The 19,496-nt window shown below is 52.1% G+C and overlaps 1 protein-coding gene across 1 annotated transcript in view; it reads right to left on the bottom strand.

Annotated features, from left to right (window-relative positions):
* Nucleotides 1–2,367, bottom strand: part of Cerk (ceramide kinase) — a 51,092-nt gene extending 48,725 nt beyond the window's left edge. Inside the window, exon 1 of the mRNA XM_029562389.1 lies at nt 2,332–2,367. Coding sequence (XP_029418249.1) covers nt 2,332–2,367 — 36 coding nt within the window. The remainder of the gene's footprint in view (nt 1–2,331) is intronic.
* Nucleotides 2,368–19,496: the final 17,129 nt, after the last annotated feature.

Raw genomic sequence — 19,496 nt, 5'->3', positions numbered from 1 at the left:
GGCTGGGAGGGGGAGGGGGAGGAGAGGGAGAAAGGAGGGCTTCCTCCCAGCTAGCCCCTAGTATCTAAAACAGTCCCTGCACATAGAGTATTCTAGTTGGTTAAATGGTTACATCTATCCACATGCTTTCATTCCAAGCGTTCAGGGCTCTAATATAACAAGTCAAGAGTCACATCAGGGTCTGGCTCCACGATGGAGCCTTCTGCCCTCCTGCCACTGTAGACTGAGGCAGAGCTGGTCAAGTCTACCCAGCCTCTCTGCTGTGCCTGGCACCAGGTGGTTAAGGTACAGGTCTGATCCTGCTGGTTCCCTGTGACCATCTACTAGGTAAAAACAGCTATGAATCAGGGCTTCCTGGGAGCCCAGCCCAGTTCTAGGCTCCAGGACAGCTCTGCAGCCGCCCTTGGGCAAGCTGCACCTGATGTAGCTCAGTGGGTGGACACAGGAAGGGCAGCCCCAGCCCCATCCTCCCAGGGCTCTCACAGTGAGGCTTGGAGAATGCAGACATGAAACTTCGTTGGAAACCTGGTGTCAAGGCTAGGTGGGTCCTGTTGCTGCTGTTGTGTGTGAGGGATTTGCCTGGCAAGGGCTACAGGGACTCTGAAATACCAGCTCCCTGCAGGCAGCTTTTTCTGGCTTCCTGCACTTGGCTCCCTTCTGTCCCTTCACTTTTAATCATGTGGTGTTGTGCTGGACAGCTTTACTGTCAACTTGACATATCTGTGTTGAAGGAGCCTCAGATGAGGAATTGCCTCCATTGGACTGGCCTGTGGCCATGTCTGTGGGGCATCTTTTTGATTACTGAGCGATGTGGGAGAGCCCAGCCCACTGTGGGTGGTGGCACCCCTGGGCAGGTGCGCCTGTGTTACATAAGAAAGCAGGCTGAGCAGGGGCCAGGGAAGCAAGCCAGTAAGCAGTGTTCCTCCATGGCCTGTGCTCCAGCTCCTGCCTCCAGGTTCCTGCCCTGAGTTCTTACTTTGGGCTCCCTGATGAACTGTGACCCAGGAGATGTAAGTCAAATAAACTCTTTCCTCCCCAAGTTGGTAGTGGTCAGAGTGTTTTGTCACAGCAATGGAGAAACAAAGTAGAACAGGTGTCCTATAAATGCCCCACATTGGCCATAGTCTCCTGTAACCAGATGGGGCTCAGAGGAGACCCACCTCCACCTCAGCCCTTCAGGAACTCCATCTAAGGAGACAGCTGCATAAGGAGGGGCCTCACTCCCTCTTCATTGGGTGAACTCACAGCCAGTCCACTGGTGAGGGCCCAGGATTCCTCAGTGGTTGCTGTGGACTGAAGTGTGTACCCTCAAATTCATGTTTGGGAGCTCCAGGTAGAAATAGTGACTTATTTGGAGACAGGGACTACTTTAAAGGGCTAAATGAGGCTTTCAGGGGCTCAGAAGATAGCTCAGTCCACAGACAACAAAGGTGGTCATCTGGCCTCCAAACATACCCACACATATGTGAACCTGCTGCCCCGTGAGCACATGCACACAGGAATGAGGCCATTAGAGTGCGCTTGATCCAGTCTGACTGGCGTCCTTATTAGAATGGGAAATGTAGACACAGATACCAGGGCCTCGACGTGGAAGAGTCATGTACTTCCATGTCACAGGAAGTACTACAATGATCATGTGTAGGCCTTGGGAGACACCAACCTGACTGCACCTTGATCTTGGACCTCTTGCCTCCATGAAATAGAACCAAGAGACAGGGCCAGGTGTTGCAGCTGATGGCTCAGTGGCAGCCCTGGTCAACTGGTGTACTGGCCTGCCAGCCTGGATGTTCCAGGACTGGCTGGGGAGGAGCTATGCTGTACAGGACTCCGCACCTCTGCCCAGGGGAGGGCAGCCTAATGAGAGCCATGCTCTGGGAAGATATACTGTGCAGCTGAGGTGAGTGTGTTGAAGGGCTCAGAACCTTGAGCTGTGGGTCATCACAGAGCACTGCACTGGGGGTGGCAGGAAGGAGGCAGCTGTGTCCAGGGCAGCTTCCAGGCCCCTGTTGCGTGTGTGTGTGTGTGTGTGTGTGTGTGTGTGTGTGTGTGTGTGGTCCCCTGGGGTCTGTCAACTGCTGGCTGTTAAGGCAGGCAGCATGACAGCTTGACAGAATCTTGAAAATGCTTACATGGCTTGGATCAGTCCTGGGAGGTTAGTCTCTGTGCCAGGGTGCTCTTCTAGCTCCCTAGAGGCCTCCCGGCTGCCCGGCTCACCTCTCCCCTGGCAGGCACACCTTTCCTCAGCCCAGATGTGTGCCTGGGCAACCCCCATACACCTGCCTCAGCCACATCTTTTCATGCTGCGAGGCTCTGGCAGTCTCAGAACCTTACCTGCACCTGCAGCATAATGATGTCCCAGCCTGTCATTGGCCAAGTGTGTCCACAATGGGTCCCAGGCTTGGAGGTGGTCCAAGTAACCAGGCTCACCAGCACCACAGGCTCAGCCCCACAGGCTGGAACCCCTTGAGCTAGGCTACCTGGTTTATGTCCAGTCTATAAGCGGGTGCATCCAGCTTTAGCCTGTTGTTCTGAGGTATACAAGGCTGGGCCAGCACTCCTTCCCCTGGGGACCAGGTTCTCTCATGCATGGGCTGCCTAGTTCCTGAAGTCCTGTCTAGTCTCACACATTGTCACTTAAGACCCACCATGGGGTCACCCATTCCAGAGGTCTTCAGCTACCTGCAGCCCCTTCAAGATGAGTCTCTTCCCTGGCCTCTGAGCCTCGCCCTCTCCTCCTGGAGCCCCTGCCCTTGTTTACACACAGACCTGGCCTGTGTATCTTCCCAGCTTCCTCTCTGATGAAGTCAGGCGGTCTATTTGACATTGAAAACTGGAATACTGCTAGGCGGAGCTGGAAGATCTGGCAGGCCATACCCACTGGCTGCCAGGAATGCCACCCTCTGGTCTCCACCCTCGAGGAAGAGCCTTCCAAGCACTGGCCATCAAAGCCAACAGCCTGGGAGAAATGTCCTGGGAGAGTTAGGCTGATGGTTCACAAACTGCACAGCCCGAACCTGCTCAGGGGATACAGACAATAAATGGCTGTGAACTCCTGTTATCTGCTCCATTTTACAGATGGAAAAATCTGAGACCCACAAAGCTAAAATGTGCTCAAGTTGTCCAGGGAAGCAGTTAGATGGGTGGGTACCTCAGTGTCTGGGGCAGGTGAGCCTACAGGGTCTGAAATGAGAGGTTAGAAGATATTACAAGCCCTGGCCGGTGCTCAGTGGACACTGCTTCTTAGGTACCCCAGTGGGACAGTCAGCCCAGCTTCAAGGACAGCAAGGCAGGCCTGCTCTCACAGAAGTGCCCCTGCCCATCTGAGAAATCTGGGCCTAAGTGGCCGGCCCTAAGTGTGCCGTGATCTGGTGGATCTGAGCTGGAAGGGCCTTGAGGTACAGCTGGTCAGAATAATCCTGACAGGGACCAGGGTTGCTCACTCTCCCGAGAGCTGGGAGAGAGCCCTGGCCAAGGCGGGGCCCCAGAGGTCAGGCTTGAGTTTGCCCCGAGCCTACAAGTTCCCCCAGACCTGCAGAGGATGACCTGTTCTGGGGGCAGGAGCAGAATGCTTGGGACTCTGCTTAGTGACAGCCATGTTGTCTTCAGGGTGCAGTGTCCCCCCAGGTGAGGAAACTGAGCACTGTGAGGGTAGAAGACGGGTAAGGGTAACCCTGTGGCCAAGAAACAGAACTGGGAAGGGACAAGACTGCTGGAGTCAGCGTTTCTCTCCACTGTTCACCAGCCCGTCAGTCACTGTCTGGGTTCTTCTAAAGCTAGGAGTGTCACAAGAGCTGCCCAGGGTGCCAGGCCCCAAGAAAGGAGGTTTGCTCTGTGGCAGAACAGTAAATTCCAGACAGCTCAGGTGGGAGGGAGGGTCCCCTGTCTGTTCTGTAGTTGGAGAAAAGATGGACAGCTTGGTAGGTCCACAGGGCAGAGCTGATGGGTATGTGAGGGGCTGATCAAAAGTCCTGGCAGGGAAGGCTCAGGGATGGGACGGAATTTGTGCCTGCCTCTCCAGGCTTCAATAAATGACACAGTGTAGCCTTGACTCATTTCAGGGACTGAAGACTGCCACAATGTTCAGCCTTAGAAGTTGGGCAAGTGGCATCTGTGGCCTAGCATGACCCCAGCTGAGGTGCTTTTGCATATTGGTAGTTGGGTGGTCTGGAACCACTGGGGATCTTGACCTGTAGGTAGGACTGGGAGGACCCAGAGGCCAGTATACCTAGGTTGATGCCCAGAGAGACAGAGAAGGGGAAGCCCATCAATCTGCACATGTTTTACTTGTGTCGAAGGTCTGTGAGGAAAAACAGTGACTAGCCAACTGCCCAGAGGCCAGGAGATAGGATTCAGCAGCTTAGGGTGGAGACAGGAGGACGGGAGCCTGAAGCTGCTCTGTGGTACGGGAAAGGAGAAGCCTCAAGGAAGGTAGAATAAAGAGTTAAATTAACCTGTGTTTGTGCAACAAGCTGTGCATCTTAGAGAATAAAACATTGGATCCCTAAGCAAAGCCAAAAGATGAAAATATAAAGGGAAAAGCCAGGCGTGGTAGTGCACGCCTTTAATCCCAGCACTCAAGAGGCAGAGGCAGGCAGATCTCCATGAGTTCAAGGTCAGCCTGGCCTACATAGAGAGTTCCAGACCAGCTGGGGCTTCAGGGGGATCCTGTCTCAAAAAGACAAAAAAAAAGGAGGGAAAATAAGGGGCTGGAGAGATGGCTCAGAGATTAAGAGCACTGACTGCTCTTGCAGAGGACCCGGGTTCGATTCCCAGCACTCACATGGCGGCTATGAACCATCCTTAACTCCAGTTCCAGGGGAATCTGAAGCCTTCTTCTGATCTCCATTGCACTGCACAACACTTGTGCACTCATATGCATGCAATACATTCATACACATAAAATAAAAATAATAAATAAAATATTTTTTAAAAAAAGATCACTATTCAGTGACAGCAACTGATGAGTTCACAACAGCACTGTAAGTGTCCAGACAGCAAAGACACAGAGAAATGCTCTGAAAACAAACATCCTGGCTGAGAATGAACCAAGCAGGCTGCGTCGGGATACCCCCACCCTCCACCCCAGGAGCTGGCAGGGATAGCCTCTCATGGCAGCCTCCAAGTCCAGGGTCCTGGGCTCACCTTGGGGATACAGTCTCCACAGGGGAGCTATGGCCCAGGTATTGGCAGGGAGGGGGCTACTCAGGCCTAAGGGAAGTTGCAGGGTCACAGGGCCATAGAAGAGGTGTTGAATCTACGTTTGTTTTTTTTTTTTTGTATTTTTGAGACAGGGTCTCTTTGTAGCCCCAGCTGTCCTGGAACTCATTATGTAGACCAGGCTGGCCTCGAACTCACAAAGATCCGCCTGCCTCTGAATCTACATTTTAATCGATGCTTGATTGAGCTATGACTCACATTCCTGGAAGTTCCTGATTATCATCAGCAGCTAAATGATAGTCCGACTGAGAACCTTTTTATTTGCCACAAAGGATCCCTGTACCTGTGAGCTGCCACTTCCTGGTCCACCCTGCACCTGTGCTGGGAACCACTAACCTGCTTTCTGTCTCTGGATTTGTCTGTTCCAGACATTGTGTAGAAATAGAATGGGCCTTTTTGTCCTGGTGCTGGGACAGAATCTGGGCCTTGCACATACTAGGCCAGCACTCTCCTGCTGTTATACCCCAGCCCTACTAGGTGACTTTGTCACATCTGCCTTCTTCCACTGAGCATCTCAGTCCATTCTTACTGACACAACATAACTGAGACTGAACAATTTTATTTAAGATTAATTTTTATTTTATGTATGAGTGTTTTGTCTGCATGTAAGTACATCATGTGTGTGCAATGCCCACAGAAGCCAGAAGGGGGTGCTGGATCAATTGCTTGGAACTGGAGTTACAGTCCATTGTGATCCATCATGTGGGTGCTGGGAACTGAACCCAGGTTCTTTGCAAGAGCAGCAAGTGCTTTTAATTGCTGAGCCACCTCTCCAGCCTCTATTTATTTATTGAAAGTCTTACATACTGTATGTAACTCTGGCTGACCTGAAACTCACTACATAGCTCAGGCTAGTTTCAACCTTGTAGCAATCCTGCTTCAGCCTCCTGGGCACTGGGATAACAGGCTTGTGCCACCATGCCCACCTGGGACTGAATGATTTATAAACAACAGAAATCTATTGATCTCAAAGTCTGGAGCTGGAAACCAAGGGGCTGACAGGTCTGGCATCTAGCATCTAGTGAAGGCCTTTTCCTGAGTTACTGAGACACAGTGCTGTTAAGGGGTCCTCGCATGAAGGATGAAGGGGAGAACAGATACACCCTCATGTAGTGGAGGAACGGAGGAGCAGAGATGCCTTAAGCCAGCTCCCTCCAGCTCTCAGGGAGAGGGACTTGTCACAAGTCCTACACTCCTTCCTCAACAGCTGCCTTGGCCATGCCACCCCACAGGGGACTTGTTTCAACTTGAATTCTGGAGATACTCTGGCACCACCATATTTAGCATGATGCTTGCAAGATCCATCGACATCTTCTGCAGATCCACACTTCGTTTATGACTAAGCGGCCGTGCTGCATCTGTTTGCCAGTCACCAGCTGATGGAGCTTTGGCTGTCTGCACTCTGGCTGTATGAATAAGGCTGTTAGGGACATTCACAAATGAGTTTTTGTGGAGCGTGTTCTTGGTCTCGTGGTGGGCACACCTAAAAGTGGGACTATTGTTTCGGCTGGCCTCTCTATGTTTAATTTTTTGAGGCGTCACCAGACCATTTCCCCGACACAATCACTTCGCCTAACAATCTCAGAGCAGGGCACAGAGTCTGCATGTCTGGCCATTGCTGTGGCTCTATTACACCCATCCTAGTGGGTGTAAATTGCCTTGCTGTGAGTTTAGCATAGCTTATCTATGATAAAACTAATGATTTGATCTGTGTTTGACTTCTGCGTCTTTTCTTTCACTTGGTTCAGAATTTGAGAGGCCTGCTATTTATTTATCCGCTTCCCCAATCCCAACAGCTGCCCTCCTTGGGTTTGATCTCCAGCACTGAAAAGACAAGAGAAATAGAGGTACCCTCCACTATAGTTGCCCACGAAGGAAATTAGGGAGACCAGTGAGGGCAGCAGTGACAAACACACATGGATTGGGATCAGGGTGGTCTAGAAGCAGAACTGACAGTATGCACTGACTGACAGGAGGAGGGAGGGGTCTGAGTCCTACTCTCACCTGGCTCCATATCACGGTGGTGTCTGTCATTGGGTGAGAAGCGTTCCAAGGTGCCTGTGGGTTTGTGTGCTTGGGTTTGGGCTGAAGGTCACGCTTGGGACTCCTCAGTGATCAGGTGGCAGTGGATCTGCCCAGAGAGTCCCATGCCCTCGTTTACTGGGACAGTCCTAGTATCTACTACTGTGCCAGCTTCTTAACAGTTGCTGCCCCGGGCTCCCCTCTCAGCAGCAGCTCTGCCGGGCAAACAGTTGTTCTCCACCACACGTAAGGACAGCAGTAGAAGAGGGGCCTGGAGGGACACTGTGGCCCTAGCAAGACCGCTAGGAGCATGGCAGAGTCACAGAAGCCTCAGAGAGCGGGAGAGGAAGGGGGAGCCTTGGGGCCCCTGCTCATTAGTGGTGAGAGTCTGCCTTCATCCTGTTAACCTCAGCTTCTCCACATGTAAAATGAGAGCAAGATCACAGATCCAAGTGACAGAGCTTGGGATTCAAATGCAGACTCTGCCTGCCAGTAGCCGAGTGTCCTCACCCTGTCTCTCAGGCGGTACTGTGTCCCTTGTAGCAGGGGCTTCCTCAGTGCTGTGGGACCCCTCCACTCACTAGATGCCAGTAGCAGCCCCCAGCATAATGAGCATAAAACATCTCCAATCCAGGCGCCACTCCCTGGCTAAATTCAGATGCCCCCTTGCTAAAGTCTCTTGGGGCTGGAGCAATGGCTCTGCAGTTAAGAGCTCTGGCTGCTCTTGCAGAAGAACCGAGTCTGACTCCCAGCACCCACTTGGCAGCTAACAACTGTCCATAACTCTAGCTCCAGGGGATCCAACACCCTCTTCTGACCTCCGTGGACCCCTTGCATGACATGGGTGCACTTACCTACATGTAGGCAATATATTCATACACATAAAAATAAAAATAATAAATAAATTTTTTTTTTGTCTTTATTGAGATGGTCTCCTCGTAGCCCCAGCTGTCCTGGAACTCACTATGTAGACCAGGCTGGCCTCGAACCCACAAAGATCCACCTGCCTCTGCCTCCCAAGTGCTGGGATCAAAGGCGAGCGCCACCACCCCCGGCCCAATAAAATATTTTTTAAAACCCAAACTTCTCCAGACATTGCTAAATGCCCCTGTGGAGACCACTGCCTTCCACACGTCACTCACCCTCTGTGATCTACACCATCACTTGCTTTCTGTATTCTGGTTTCTTCCTCTGTAAACATAGATACTTAAAACCCCTCCTGTAGGATGCCCAGCATCGCTATTGTACAGCACTTGGTGTAGCAGGGTGGGCTGGCTGGAGAAACAGGGGTCCACAAAGGGAACCCGGGCCCTGGTAGTGCCAGTTGGGGGTACTGCCACGCGGATGTGCCACGTAGGGGTCATATGGCTGGTATTGGGGATAGTGAGAAGGTCTCTGGAAGGGCTGTTATCCAGGTGGCAGCCATGGACACATGCATGTCCCTGGCCCATCTGGAGGGGGGGGCATTGATGATGCTGAGGAGTCCCTGCCTGACGCTGAGGACTGAGAGACTGGTCCATCTGGGGGCACAAAGAGTGAGCATCCGGGACCACCAGAAGTTCCCTGTGAGGAGGGCCACACAAGGGCAGTCCCAGGACTGGCTAGGGTGGTTCATTCTTCCTGTCTTGCTGGGACATTCCTGCCTTCAGCATTTCATGGCCCACACACAATCCAGGAAACCTTCCTGCTTCTGGCTGTTGATCACTCTGGTTATCCCGAATGCAGGACCCACAGCCTTCCTCAGGTACGGCCTGCTGGGCCAAGGCCCCCGTGGTCTCCTCATCAGGCTCCTCTTGGCGCACCGGGCTGGTGACCTCATTTAAGTCTTGAACAGAAATAGAACAGCAGCCCTAATTAGCTCAGGGCAGGGCCTACAAGTGGGCCATGGCCTCTGGCAACCTAGGATGTGGAAAATTCCAGACACTCTTCTTCCAGCAGTGGGCAGAAGTGTGAGGTTTCCTCCTTGGGCGGGGGGGGGGGTATGCCAGACTTTGCCTCTTGCTCATGAGACCAGTTAGGGTAGGGAGGCACAGACCCCCAGAGACGCTGACTCCTGGGACTGGGGGTGGGCAGGAAGGAGTACCACCTGCATACTTCACAGCTTTACAGGTGACATGGATACCCCTAGATGGTCCTCCCATTGGGCAGTACAGCACAGGAGGGGTCTGTCTTACTCTGTTCTACCCAAGGACAGGAGTCCAACTCATCTGCTCATAGTCCCCACCTCAGAAGATGGTTGAGGGGTTGATGCCTGGGTGGGACGTGCCCCAGAGCTGGGCATAGTGCTGCTACTGCGGCTGGCCTCTGCCAATGTCTATTCACAACTGTGGCCTCTGGCACAGGCAGGCACATGATGCAAGAGGCATGCCCTGGCTGGGAGCAGAGGGGCCTCTGTGGTCTAGCCAGGGACTTTGCTCATTCCTTTCCCCTGGCAGCCCTACTTCCTTTGAAAGCTAACCTGGGGATGCAGGAAGCCAGAGGGCCTTGTTGGGGTCCTGCATGCTGAGCGTGAGGCCTGGACTGTGCTTCCCCACATTCAAACAGAAGCTTGCCTTAGAGTGAACGGCCTAGGCTTCCGGGCTCCCTATCAGTAGCTGCTTAGGAGTCAGGAAGTAGATCAACCTATCTTAGGAATGCCCATTGTAGCCCCACAAACCCTCCCAGGAACCAGGGCTAAGAGGACAGCCTCCCCTTCATCTGTCTCTCACATCTTTCCTCCTGCTGTGGCCACTGTCCTCTCGGTTGTGCTTTGTCCTTGGTCTTCTGTCCGTTGTTCTACCTCCCATCGAGGGAGGAGGGTGTTCACTCTGTAACAGTGGAGAGGCAGGACCAGGGTGTGGCTCAGTATTAAAGTGATTGTCTGGCACGCACAGGGCCCTAGGCTCCATCCCTGGGCCTTGTGAAAATAAAAGAACAAATTAATGATTAATAAATCAAAATGAAGGGTAGGGCTGGGGAGATGGTTCTCAGGGTAAAGTGGTTGCTGTAAAAGGATGAGGATTTGAGTTCAATCCCTTAGAACTTAATTAAAAATGTCAGCGAGGTGGCACATACTTGTGGTCCCAGCACTGGACAGGTAGAGACAGGAGGGTCCCCAGAGCTTGCTGACCAGCCAGGTTAGCCGAACTGGCAAGCTCTATGTTCAGTGAAAGATGCTATCTCAAAAAGTAAGGCAGAGAGTGATTGAGGAAGACACCTGCATCTGCCTCTGGCCTCTACGTGCACCCCCACCCCTATTCAAACACCAAAGAGTAAGGAGGGGGCAACCAGTAACAAACTTGGCTGTGTTGAAAAGTAGTAAAAGTCCGCAGCAGTTGGTTTGCAGAGGAAGCTGACATATAAGTCCCTTCAATGAGGCTTATAATAATGGAAGAGGCTCAAAGACACCAGCAGGCGGGAGGGAGGACCCAGGCACCCTAAACTGAGAGCTGTCACAGATGGTCTCTTTACTCTCTGCCCTGGGGGAGCTGTAGGGAGGTGGGGCCTAATTCAGGCTATGAGATCAGGCCCAAAGGCGCAGGCTGGTGCGCTGAGTAGGAAGGCAGCTCGTCCTTGAGCAAGTCACTGTTCTTGGCCTTAGCTTGCCTACCCGCCAGAGGACAACACAGGAGAAAGTAATGGATGTCCCCATCAGCTGTGACACTGAGGCTCCTGGCCATACCCTTGCCCCCAGTTATTTGGCTAACTGATGTTTCTTGTGAACATTCTGTGACATTCCTGGGAGGGAGATGTCGCACGTGGGAAAGGACAAATCTTGCTTCATCTCCAGCCTCACTGCTTACAGAAAGAAACCCACCCATGATTTACTCCTCTTCCTCTCCGGAAAAGGAAACAGCCCTAAGGGAGCACTGTGCTGTCATAGTGTTAACCCTGAGCCACAGGGAGACAGGGAAAGAGGTTCCCTTATCAGGCTGCCATTGTCCCCTGGGGCCAACTGCCTCTCTGTCATCACAGCTGGGACAAGAGTCCTACATGAGCTTCAGGTTGTGGCCACAGAGGGAATTCACTCTGCCTTGTGTCTTACAGTAAAGGAGTGGGACTCAAGTGTCATTTGATCACCCAGGATTTGGGGAGGAGCTGCTGAGTGCTGGAGCACCCACCTAGCAACTCTCAGAAGTTGTTCTTGGAAGAGGGGCTGGCAGAGTTGCCTTCTTCCTAACTACACCCCAGCCAGCCCCTTACAGCTCATCAAAGCAATTCCTACTCATTGACTTGATCTTTACAAGAACCTGTGACTGAGGATAGAACTGGTTTCCCCTTTCACAGTCAGGCATGGTGAGGCCCAGAGAGGGGCTGGCTGTGACATGCCCAGGAAACATGAAGCTGGGGCCACTTGAGTCCTTCCCAGCTCCCTCTCTGGCTGCTCCTGGCATTTCCAGGTTTACCGCAGGTGATGCAATGCTGTGATTCCCATGAGGCAGCTCTGGGCACCAGGATCAGTCCCTTCAGGAGTAGCTAACCAGTACTCTGCACGGTGTGTGCTAGGCCCTGGGGTGCGGGGGTGGGGGAGGAGGGCAAGATCTTGGTGGGTGCTACCACCTCCTTAGGCAGACAGCACAAGGTAGGAGGCTCAATCATCTTCCTGTGCTGGGCAAAACAGGGCCTAGTTGCTCTTCAACCCCTCATTTCTCAAGTAGCCCCTCATCTCTATTCCCCCCACTGGTCTGCGAGTGTGACAATGCAGTCTACACCAGCTCCAGAAAGACACCATGGGCTGGCACTTGGAGGGGGAGGCCTGGGGTGGGAGGCACACACTGGAGGAGTCAGCCTTGAAGCTGGCTGGAGGCCCTGGGGCTGTGGGATTCCAACGGCAGACTAAAAGGTTCCTGGAGTGGGTACCATGAGACCGAGGAGCAGGAGAAAAAGAACACCCCAACTTGGAGAGGCTTGAACATCTGAGCAGTTTTCCCACAGATACAGGGAGCCACAGATGGTCCTTGAGCAAAGCACTGTGATGGGTCTGTAAAAGGGGAACCCAGGGCAGCCTAGTGGGGAGAGGTCCCTGGGGGAGGCCATCGGGAGTCAGGGTCCTCTTCCCTGGCTTGTACAGTCCCTGCTACGCTTTTGGCAGGACACCTGGAAGTTGTAAAATCAGGTGTAGCTGGGGTCAGTGGCTGGCAGAATGCCAGAGGAAATGAGGAAGTAGAGCAGGAAGGGCACTGCATGCCCTCGGGCTAGGCCACAACAGGTGCTCTGTCTGATGTGTAGCCACAACAGGTGTGCTCCACCCCCTCCTCCAAGGCCACAGTCCAGCTCTGAAAGCCCTTGGCTTTGAGCCCTGGACTGAGAGACCACAAGGGTAAGGGCCTATGGCTTAAGGGCCTATGTAGGTGCTCAGTTAAGGCTTTAAATAAGAGGAGGCCATGACTCCGTGTTTCTTTCTCCACCTCCTCCTTTTCCCCCTCCCCCTTCTAGAACCTCAGATCTTAAGAGGGTCTGAGGGTGGAGCAGGGCAGGGGCATAATCCCCATTTTAAAGGAGGTGTGTCCAGGCCACTCCCCCACTCCCTCCCAACGCTCCCCCGCAGCCTCAGGAAAGGCCCAAGGTTGAAACTGTGCAGCCCAGCCCCAAAGCTAAGCCCTTTCCTGGGACAGCACACCTCACCTCAGACCCTCCTGCAGGCTGCTCAGCTCTGCCGACGGCCAGAAGACTGGGTGGAAGTGCTGAAGGGGCTGGGGCTTCGAGTCTAGGCTTCTGTGCACCTATGGCCTTCTGGGGGCCAGGACCCAGGTTCTATCTAGTTCATTTGATGAGTGTGTTCTGAATGCCAGGCCTGTTGCTACTGACCAAGTAGCCAGGTGCAGTGTGGGGAAAGTTGTTGCCTGCTGGGACTCTCCATAGGCAGAGCAGTGGGGACAAGGGTGAGGAGGTGCGTTTCAGGGCTCACAAGGAAGATGCTGAACGAGCAGAGTGGGCAGCACAGGCTAAAGGGGCTTTCCTCATAACCCCTGCCCTAGACCACCCCTTTGCCTGCCACAGCCAGTCAGGCTTCTGCCCTCTGCTGGCCAATGCCCTCCACACACATGACTTGGCATCCAAACGGGCATGGCATGCTCAGTGCAGGCTCCCCAACACCATCTCCACATACCCCTACCCTCCCTACACTCCCTATCCTCAGCTGCCCTGTGCAGGGCCAGGGGAGGGCTATAGGGTTGGCTAGGGCAGGAGGACCCGGGGTTCTGTGCAGGCCTCAGACAACTGCTCCCACAGGGTTCCTAGAGCTGACCAGGCTTCCCATCTCCAACACAGGTGCTTTCTTATTGAGACGCTCCACCCCAAGTAGCCCATTCTTCCTGACCAAGGCTCCTTCCTGGGTGACAGGATGCGGGTGGTCCAAGCCTTTGTCTCACAAGGGAGTTTGTGCTGCAGTGCTGACCTAGGCCTGGGCAGGCCCATGGTGGCCGAGGCCCCTGGAAGCCTGTTCTTGCCTTCGCCACCTGGAGATGTGAGGACCACAGTGTCCCATGGATGTGAAGGGACAGGGAGGTGGGAAGCCAGGGAGGGCTGAAGGTTGAGCCTGGGCAGGATGGGCCTCTTGCACCTCCTTCCAGCTGCTCTAGTTGTCATCTTCCCAAGGCCTCTGTGGTGGGGGAGGGGTGGCCAGTCCTGAAGTTGAGAGTAAGGGGCCAGCTGGGGCTCAGTCACAGTGAGGTCCCAGTCTTCAGACTTTCATGGCTATTTCACTTGCTGCCCTTGTGTATGTGTGTGTGTGTGTGTGTGTGTGTGTGTGTGTGTGTGCGTGTGTGTGGTGTGCGTGTGCATGTGTGGCTGTGTTCTTTTGTGCAGATGCCCCCGCAGCAGGGAATGTGGCCCCAGTAGACCTGAGAGCTGTCTAATACTTCCTGTCTGACAGCTGCTGTCCTGGCAGAGAATCTGTCCTGTCAGACACTCACTGCCCCTTTAGGTGCTGCAGCAGAGGGCAGGGACCAGCACTCTGGGACGACCCCAGGGAGACATGGGATCAGGGGTTCACCAGAGCCAGGGGTGCAGCTGCTGTGTGGGTTCTCTCAGGGGGTTCTCTGCTGCCTGATGGCCTTTCCCAACTTACACATCTGACCATGCCACTCATCCTTACAGCCCCTTGGCTGTCCCAACTGTTCAATGTACCAGACAACTCCCTCTAGGATCCCTCACCTTGACCCTCAAAAAAAAAAAAAAAAAGGAAAGAAAAGAAAAAATTAATGTGCAGTACCCACAGAGGCCAGAAGAGGGTATCAGATCCCCTGGAGTTATGGGTGGTTGTTGGCTGCCATGTGTGTGCTGGAAAATGAACCCTGGTCCTCTGCAAGATCAGCAACTGCTCTCAAGTGCTGAGTCATCTCTCCAGCATCTTAACCCTCTTTTTTTCCTAACATTAAATCAATTTAAATTTTAATTAAAAAAATAGGCAAACCATCTGATGTCTCGAGTGGTGGCATAGGTGGAAGCAGTCGAATCCTCCTTGCAGAGGACACTGAGAACAAACTTTGGCTGAAATGGGAGAAGCTTACATGAAGAAATTATAAACTTGACTGAGGAGTGAAGGGTATGGCTGGAACCTCCTTGGAGAGAGCTTTGTGGCAGTAAAATTGACCCCCAAGTATCTGATGTGCAAGTCAAGCCTTGTAAGACATTGTTGAGTCTGGCAACACATGAAATATCTCTAAACAGATAATGTCTCCTTGGCTGGCTTCCCACCCAGAGGGAAATGCTGTTAGCACTTTGGTGCCTTCTTAGGGTGGATTTTGAATCCGTCCTCTACAAACTCTGGTCTTAGCGGACTTTGGGAGCAGAGAAGGTCTGAACCTACTCTGTGTTCGGGGTGAGTGGTCTAAGCCAATCAGGGCTCTCTCTCCTCACAAAGTGATTGCTTTAGAGATGGCAAGTTCTGTCAACCCTCAGTAACTGCAAGGAAGGATTGGTTCCAAGGCCCCCTTCCTCAGATGCTCCAATCTGTCCCTTATATAAAATAGCACAGGGATAGCCAGGTGTGGTGCTGCATGCCTTTAATCCCAGTACTTGGGAGGCAGAGGCAGGTGGATCTCTGTGAGTGCTTAGGAGGGGACAGAGACAGGAGGATCCAAGGACCTCGCTGGTAAGCTCCAATTTCAGTGGGAGACCCTGTCTCCAAACATAAAGTGGACAGCAATGGAGCAAGGTACATGATGTTGACCTTTGGCCTGTACATCCATGTGCATACACATACATGAGCACCCATGGAGAGAGCACAGTATTTTCACAGAGCCTACACAATCCTCCCATGGATTTCAATCATCTCCAGGTGACTTATACCACTCAATACAATGCAAATCCATGCACATAATTGTCATAGGGCACTATTTAGGGGATAATAACAGCAGAAAACATGTGGGCCCTGCAGATACAGAGGGCAAAATGGAATGTCAGCCTGTGCCAGACAGGGCAGGCCATTCACCTGGGCGCTATGACTGGCTTAGAGATGGCTTCATCACTGTGAGGCTCTCTTCCTGGCTCTGAACAGGGATGCCTGCAGCCCTTCTGGCTACTGGCAGCCATCCTGAGAATGAAGGAAGCCAGCTTGAAGCTTTCATAGCCACAGGAAAGACGGTCAAGAACAGGCCCCCAAAAGGACCTGCAGCCCGGGCTGGCCCATGTCCAAAGCCTGACTTCCTCTTGGTCTTTTCATTATTGAACCAGTAACTTCCTCTAATTGTTTAAATCTGTGTATGTTTTGTTCATCTGGAAACATCTTAACTCATACAATAGATTTCTAGAATTTTCTAATATGTAGAATTTTATCCAATAGAAGCTGCAAATATGTCTTCCCTACATAACTTTCATCACTATTTTTTTTTTCTAGTACTGGGGAGGACCACGCCTCATGCATCCTAGGCAACTGCTCAACCACTAAGCTACATCCTAAGTTTCCTCTAGAAGCTGGAAAAAAACCCAAGAAATAGAAGGATCCAGCCTTCTGACACCTCAACTTTAGTGCCGTGAAGCTGCTGAGCTGAGCTGCGGAGCCGTAGGAGGATGAGTGTTGTGTTCAGTCACTAGGCCTCGAAATGCGCTAACAGCAGCCACAAGAGAGTAATACAGTTCTGCTGCCCCTCCACCTGGTGTGAGCCAAGTCCTGGGTGATAGAGCAGCCCCAGGACACTCCAAAGGGAGCCTCCCACATGGAATGCACCAGCTCACTCCCCAGACCCTACAGGAATGCCCTGAGCTGAAACTGGCCCATGGTAGAGGAGGAAATACAGCTTTGCTGTGGGGTGCTTTCCACCCCCACCAGGTGCTCAGCGGTGACAAGAGCACAGAGAAACAAGTGGAAAAGGTATGGTGCCCTTCTCCTCAGGGCACAGCTGGATGTGACTCTGCAAAACCGTGGGCTCTGCAGCATAAAGCTTTTCCCCCTCGATGTTTGTGCTTGTGGGACACATGAGGATGGAGTGTGGAGATCCCAGTGATCAGTGCTCAGCATGAACGTTCTGTCAAGCATGCACAGGAACTGTGGCTTTTCCTTCAAGGCAACTGGACTCTTTGGAGACCATTAGTCAGGGAGAAACCACATTAAGATCAGATTCGAGGGTGCTGGGCGATAAAGCTTTTCCCCCTCGATGTTTGTGCTTGTGGGACACATGAGGATGGAGTGTGGAGATCCCAGTGATCAGTGCTCAGCATGAACGTTCTGTCAAGCATGCACAGGAACTGTGGCTTTTCCTTCAAGGCAACTGGACTCTCTGGAGACCATTAGACAGGGAGAAACCACATTAAGATCAGATTCGAGGGTGCTGGGCAGCTCTGCCTTCTCCATGCCCTGGAGCCTCAAAGCCCTCTTTGATCTGGGCATCCTTTCCGGGTACACCATCTTTTCCTTTCTGTGACAGTCACATCAACACCCTCACTGCTCAGCCAACCTTACCCTCTCCTCCATCAGTTTAGCATCTCTTCCTCCAATAAGTCACCTGCAAGTACACATCTCACCATCAGCTTCCTGCACCATAATTCTAGCCACACTTGTTACTTGTAACCCATCAGTACAGGTTTCTCTTGCCTCCTTTAGCAATGCTGTTTGCTGTCACACCTCAACCTCAAGCAGTGGTCAAGAGTCCCAGTGTGACCAGTCCTCTGCCCTCCCTGAAGCCTCTCAGCAAACGCTGCCCGTTCACTGCTTCATCATTCCAATTTGTCTTTCTCTTAGTTCAAATCAGCTCAGTGCACATTGGGGCAGCTCAGTAAACACTTCTCAATGTACAGTGAAACACTGTCTATGTGGTAAAGTCGTAAAGACGAACACACCTGAATGTGTCCCATCTGCCCTAAGAACAAAGCATGATGGCACAAGCAAATCTATGAATTTCTTCATTATTGTCCCATCAATACCCAGAGGCACCCACTCTCTTCTCAGGCTTAAAAGAATGGTGTCAATAAAACAAAACACTATTAAACGGCATCATACGTATGCATTCATAATAAACTCTTCTCTCAACAGTGTGAAACCATTAGCGTTCATGCACATGAAATTCATTTTTATTATCATACAGTGTTCTGTTGGGAAAGTGATTTGTCACCTCTCCTGCAGATGACATTTTGATTGCTTTTCTCTCCAGCCCCCTCCGCCACTAGAGCAATGACACAATCAACATTGTCTTTGCACAGCTGAGCACACTGCTCCAGGCTATGTACCCAGAAGGAATCGCTGACTTGTCGGGTACCCTTATCCACTAGAAATTTCTAAATGGCCAAAGTTACTGAATGCATTTAAACTCCCTCCAACAGGGCATGGAAGCTCTTTTGTTCACAAATCCACATATTCATCAATCCTGGCACTGACAGTGTTTCCAGACTTCAGTGTGAAATGGCACACTGTGCTTTTGATGTGCATGCCTCCTAGTGAATGCAAGCCTCTTAACGCTTTCCACTCAAGCAGTTTCGTCTAGGTACAGTCCTAGATACTGAGAGGCTGGGGTGGGAGGTCAGAAGCTCAGGAGCTTGAGACCAGCTTGAGCATGGCCAGATTCAGACCTCCAAATGGAATGATTCTGCTCAATGTATTTCTTAACCTTTGGAATTTGGGCCTCTGTCCAACAAGACCATTCTGTATTTGGGCTCCTGTCCTGCCTGACCGTTCTGTATTTGGGCTCCTGTCCTGCCTGACCGTTCTGTATTTGGGCTTCTGTCCTGCTCCATGGGTCCCTTTTCGAACTCCGCAGCTCTCCTACTAGTCTCTCCTAGGTGTTTCTCCTGAACGCCACTTTCCTGCAGCCTTGCCTGGAGACTCTCTACTTGGGCTTCATCTTTGCGCTGGTTACTCGTGACACTACTGTGCCTACCAGGTTTTCTGTTGGCCTCTGCCGCTCAACCGGCCTGTCTCATTTGTGGACATGTGTGCTCTCTAATCCAGTGCTTGGCTGAGATCTAACATGAACCAATCATAAACATATGCTGCAAACAGGTTTAATCTCAGGTTCACTCCTTCCCCCAGGACAACACGTAGGAAAGCCTATGGTCCACTGTAGGGAGCAACCGAGTCTAAAGTGCTATCACCACACCTAGCCAGTCATAAACACTGGTCAACATCCTGTGTAGATATCACAGCTCGCTTTTTCTGTTCCCACGGTCCCTCCAATCCTGCTGTCTCCTCACTTTTCATTCTTAAGATATACCCATTGAACTGGAAAGAACCTCCCTGGTCTTTGGTGCTGCCTGCAGCGGATCACTGAGGCTACATGGAGCCCATCCCTGGAGAGGTCTCAGGGCTACAGTCAGGAAGAGTTCCCTGGAGTCCTCCTTGAAAATTCTAGGCCTTTCCCCCAAGCCTCCATAGTACTGGGCATAGAACTGGGGCATTGCACATGCTAGGCAAGCACTTTATGCCTGAGCTACGTCTGCAGCGTTTCATTTTCTAAAAGATTCCTGCGAGAGGGTCTTGCTATGCAGTCTAAGCTCATCTTGAACTTGTGGATCCTCTGAGGGCTGGGTCTACAGAGCTACACCACCATCCACCATGCTCAGGCTTCATTTATTTTTAAAATATGGAGCACGACGATGGGGAGACGGGTAAAGTGTCTGTGGCACGAGCACAAAGACCTGAATTTGGATCCCTGGCATCCAGGTAAAAAGCCTGTTGTGCTCTGGAACATAGTGCTGGGGGTGGGGGTTGGGAAATGACAGGTGGATCCCTGGAGCAGCCTAGAGAACTGATGAGCAGTGGGCTCAGTGAGAGACCTTTTCTGCAAATACAGGGTGGAGCACAACAGTGGCCACCTGATGTTGATCTTTGGCCTCCAGCTGCACGC

Source organism: Nannospalax galili, unplaced genomic scaffold, assembly GCF_000622305.1.
Source record: "Nannospalax galili isolate Female #2095 unplaced genomic scaffold, S.galili_v1.0 scaffold1855, whole genome shotgun sequence".
NCBI classification, from domain to species: Eukaryota; Metazoa; Chordata; class Mammalia; order Rodentia; family Spalacidae; genus Nannospalax; species Nannospalax galili.
The sequence above is the reverse complement of the archived record's forward strand: the minus strand, read 5'-3'. Positions and strand labels throughout refer to the sequence as shown.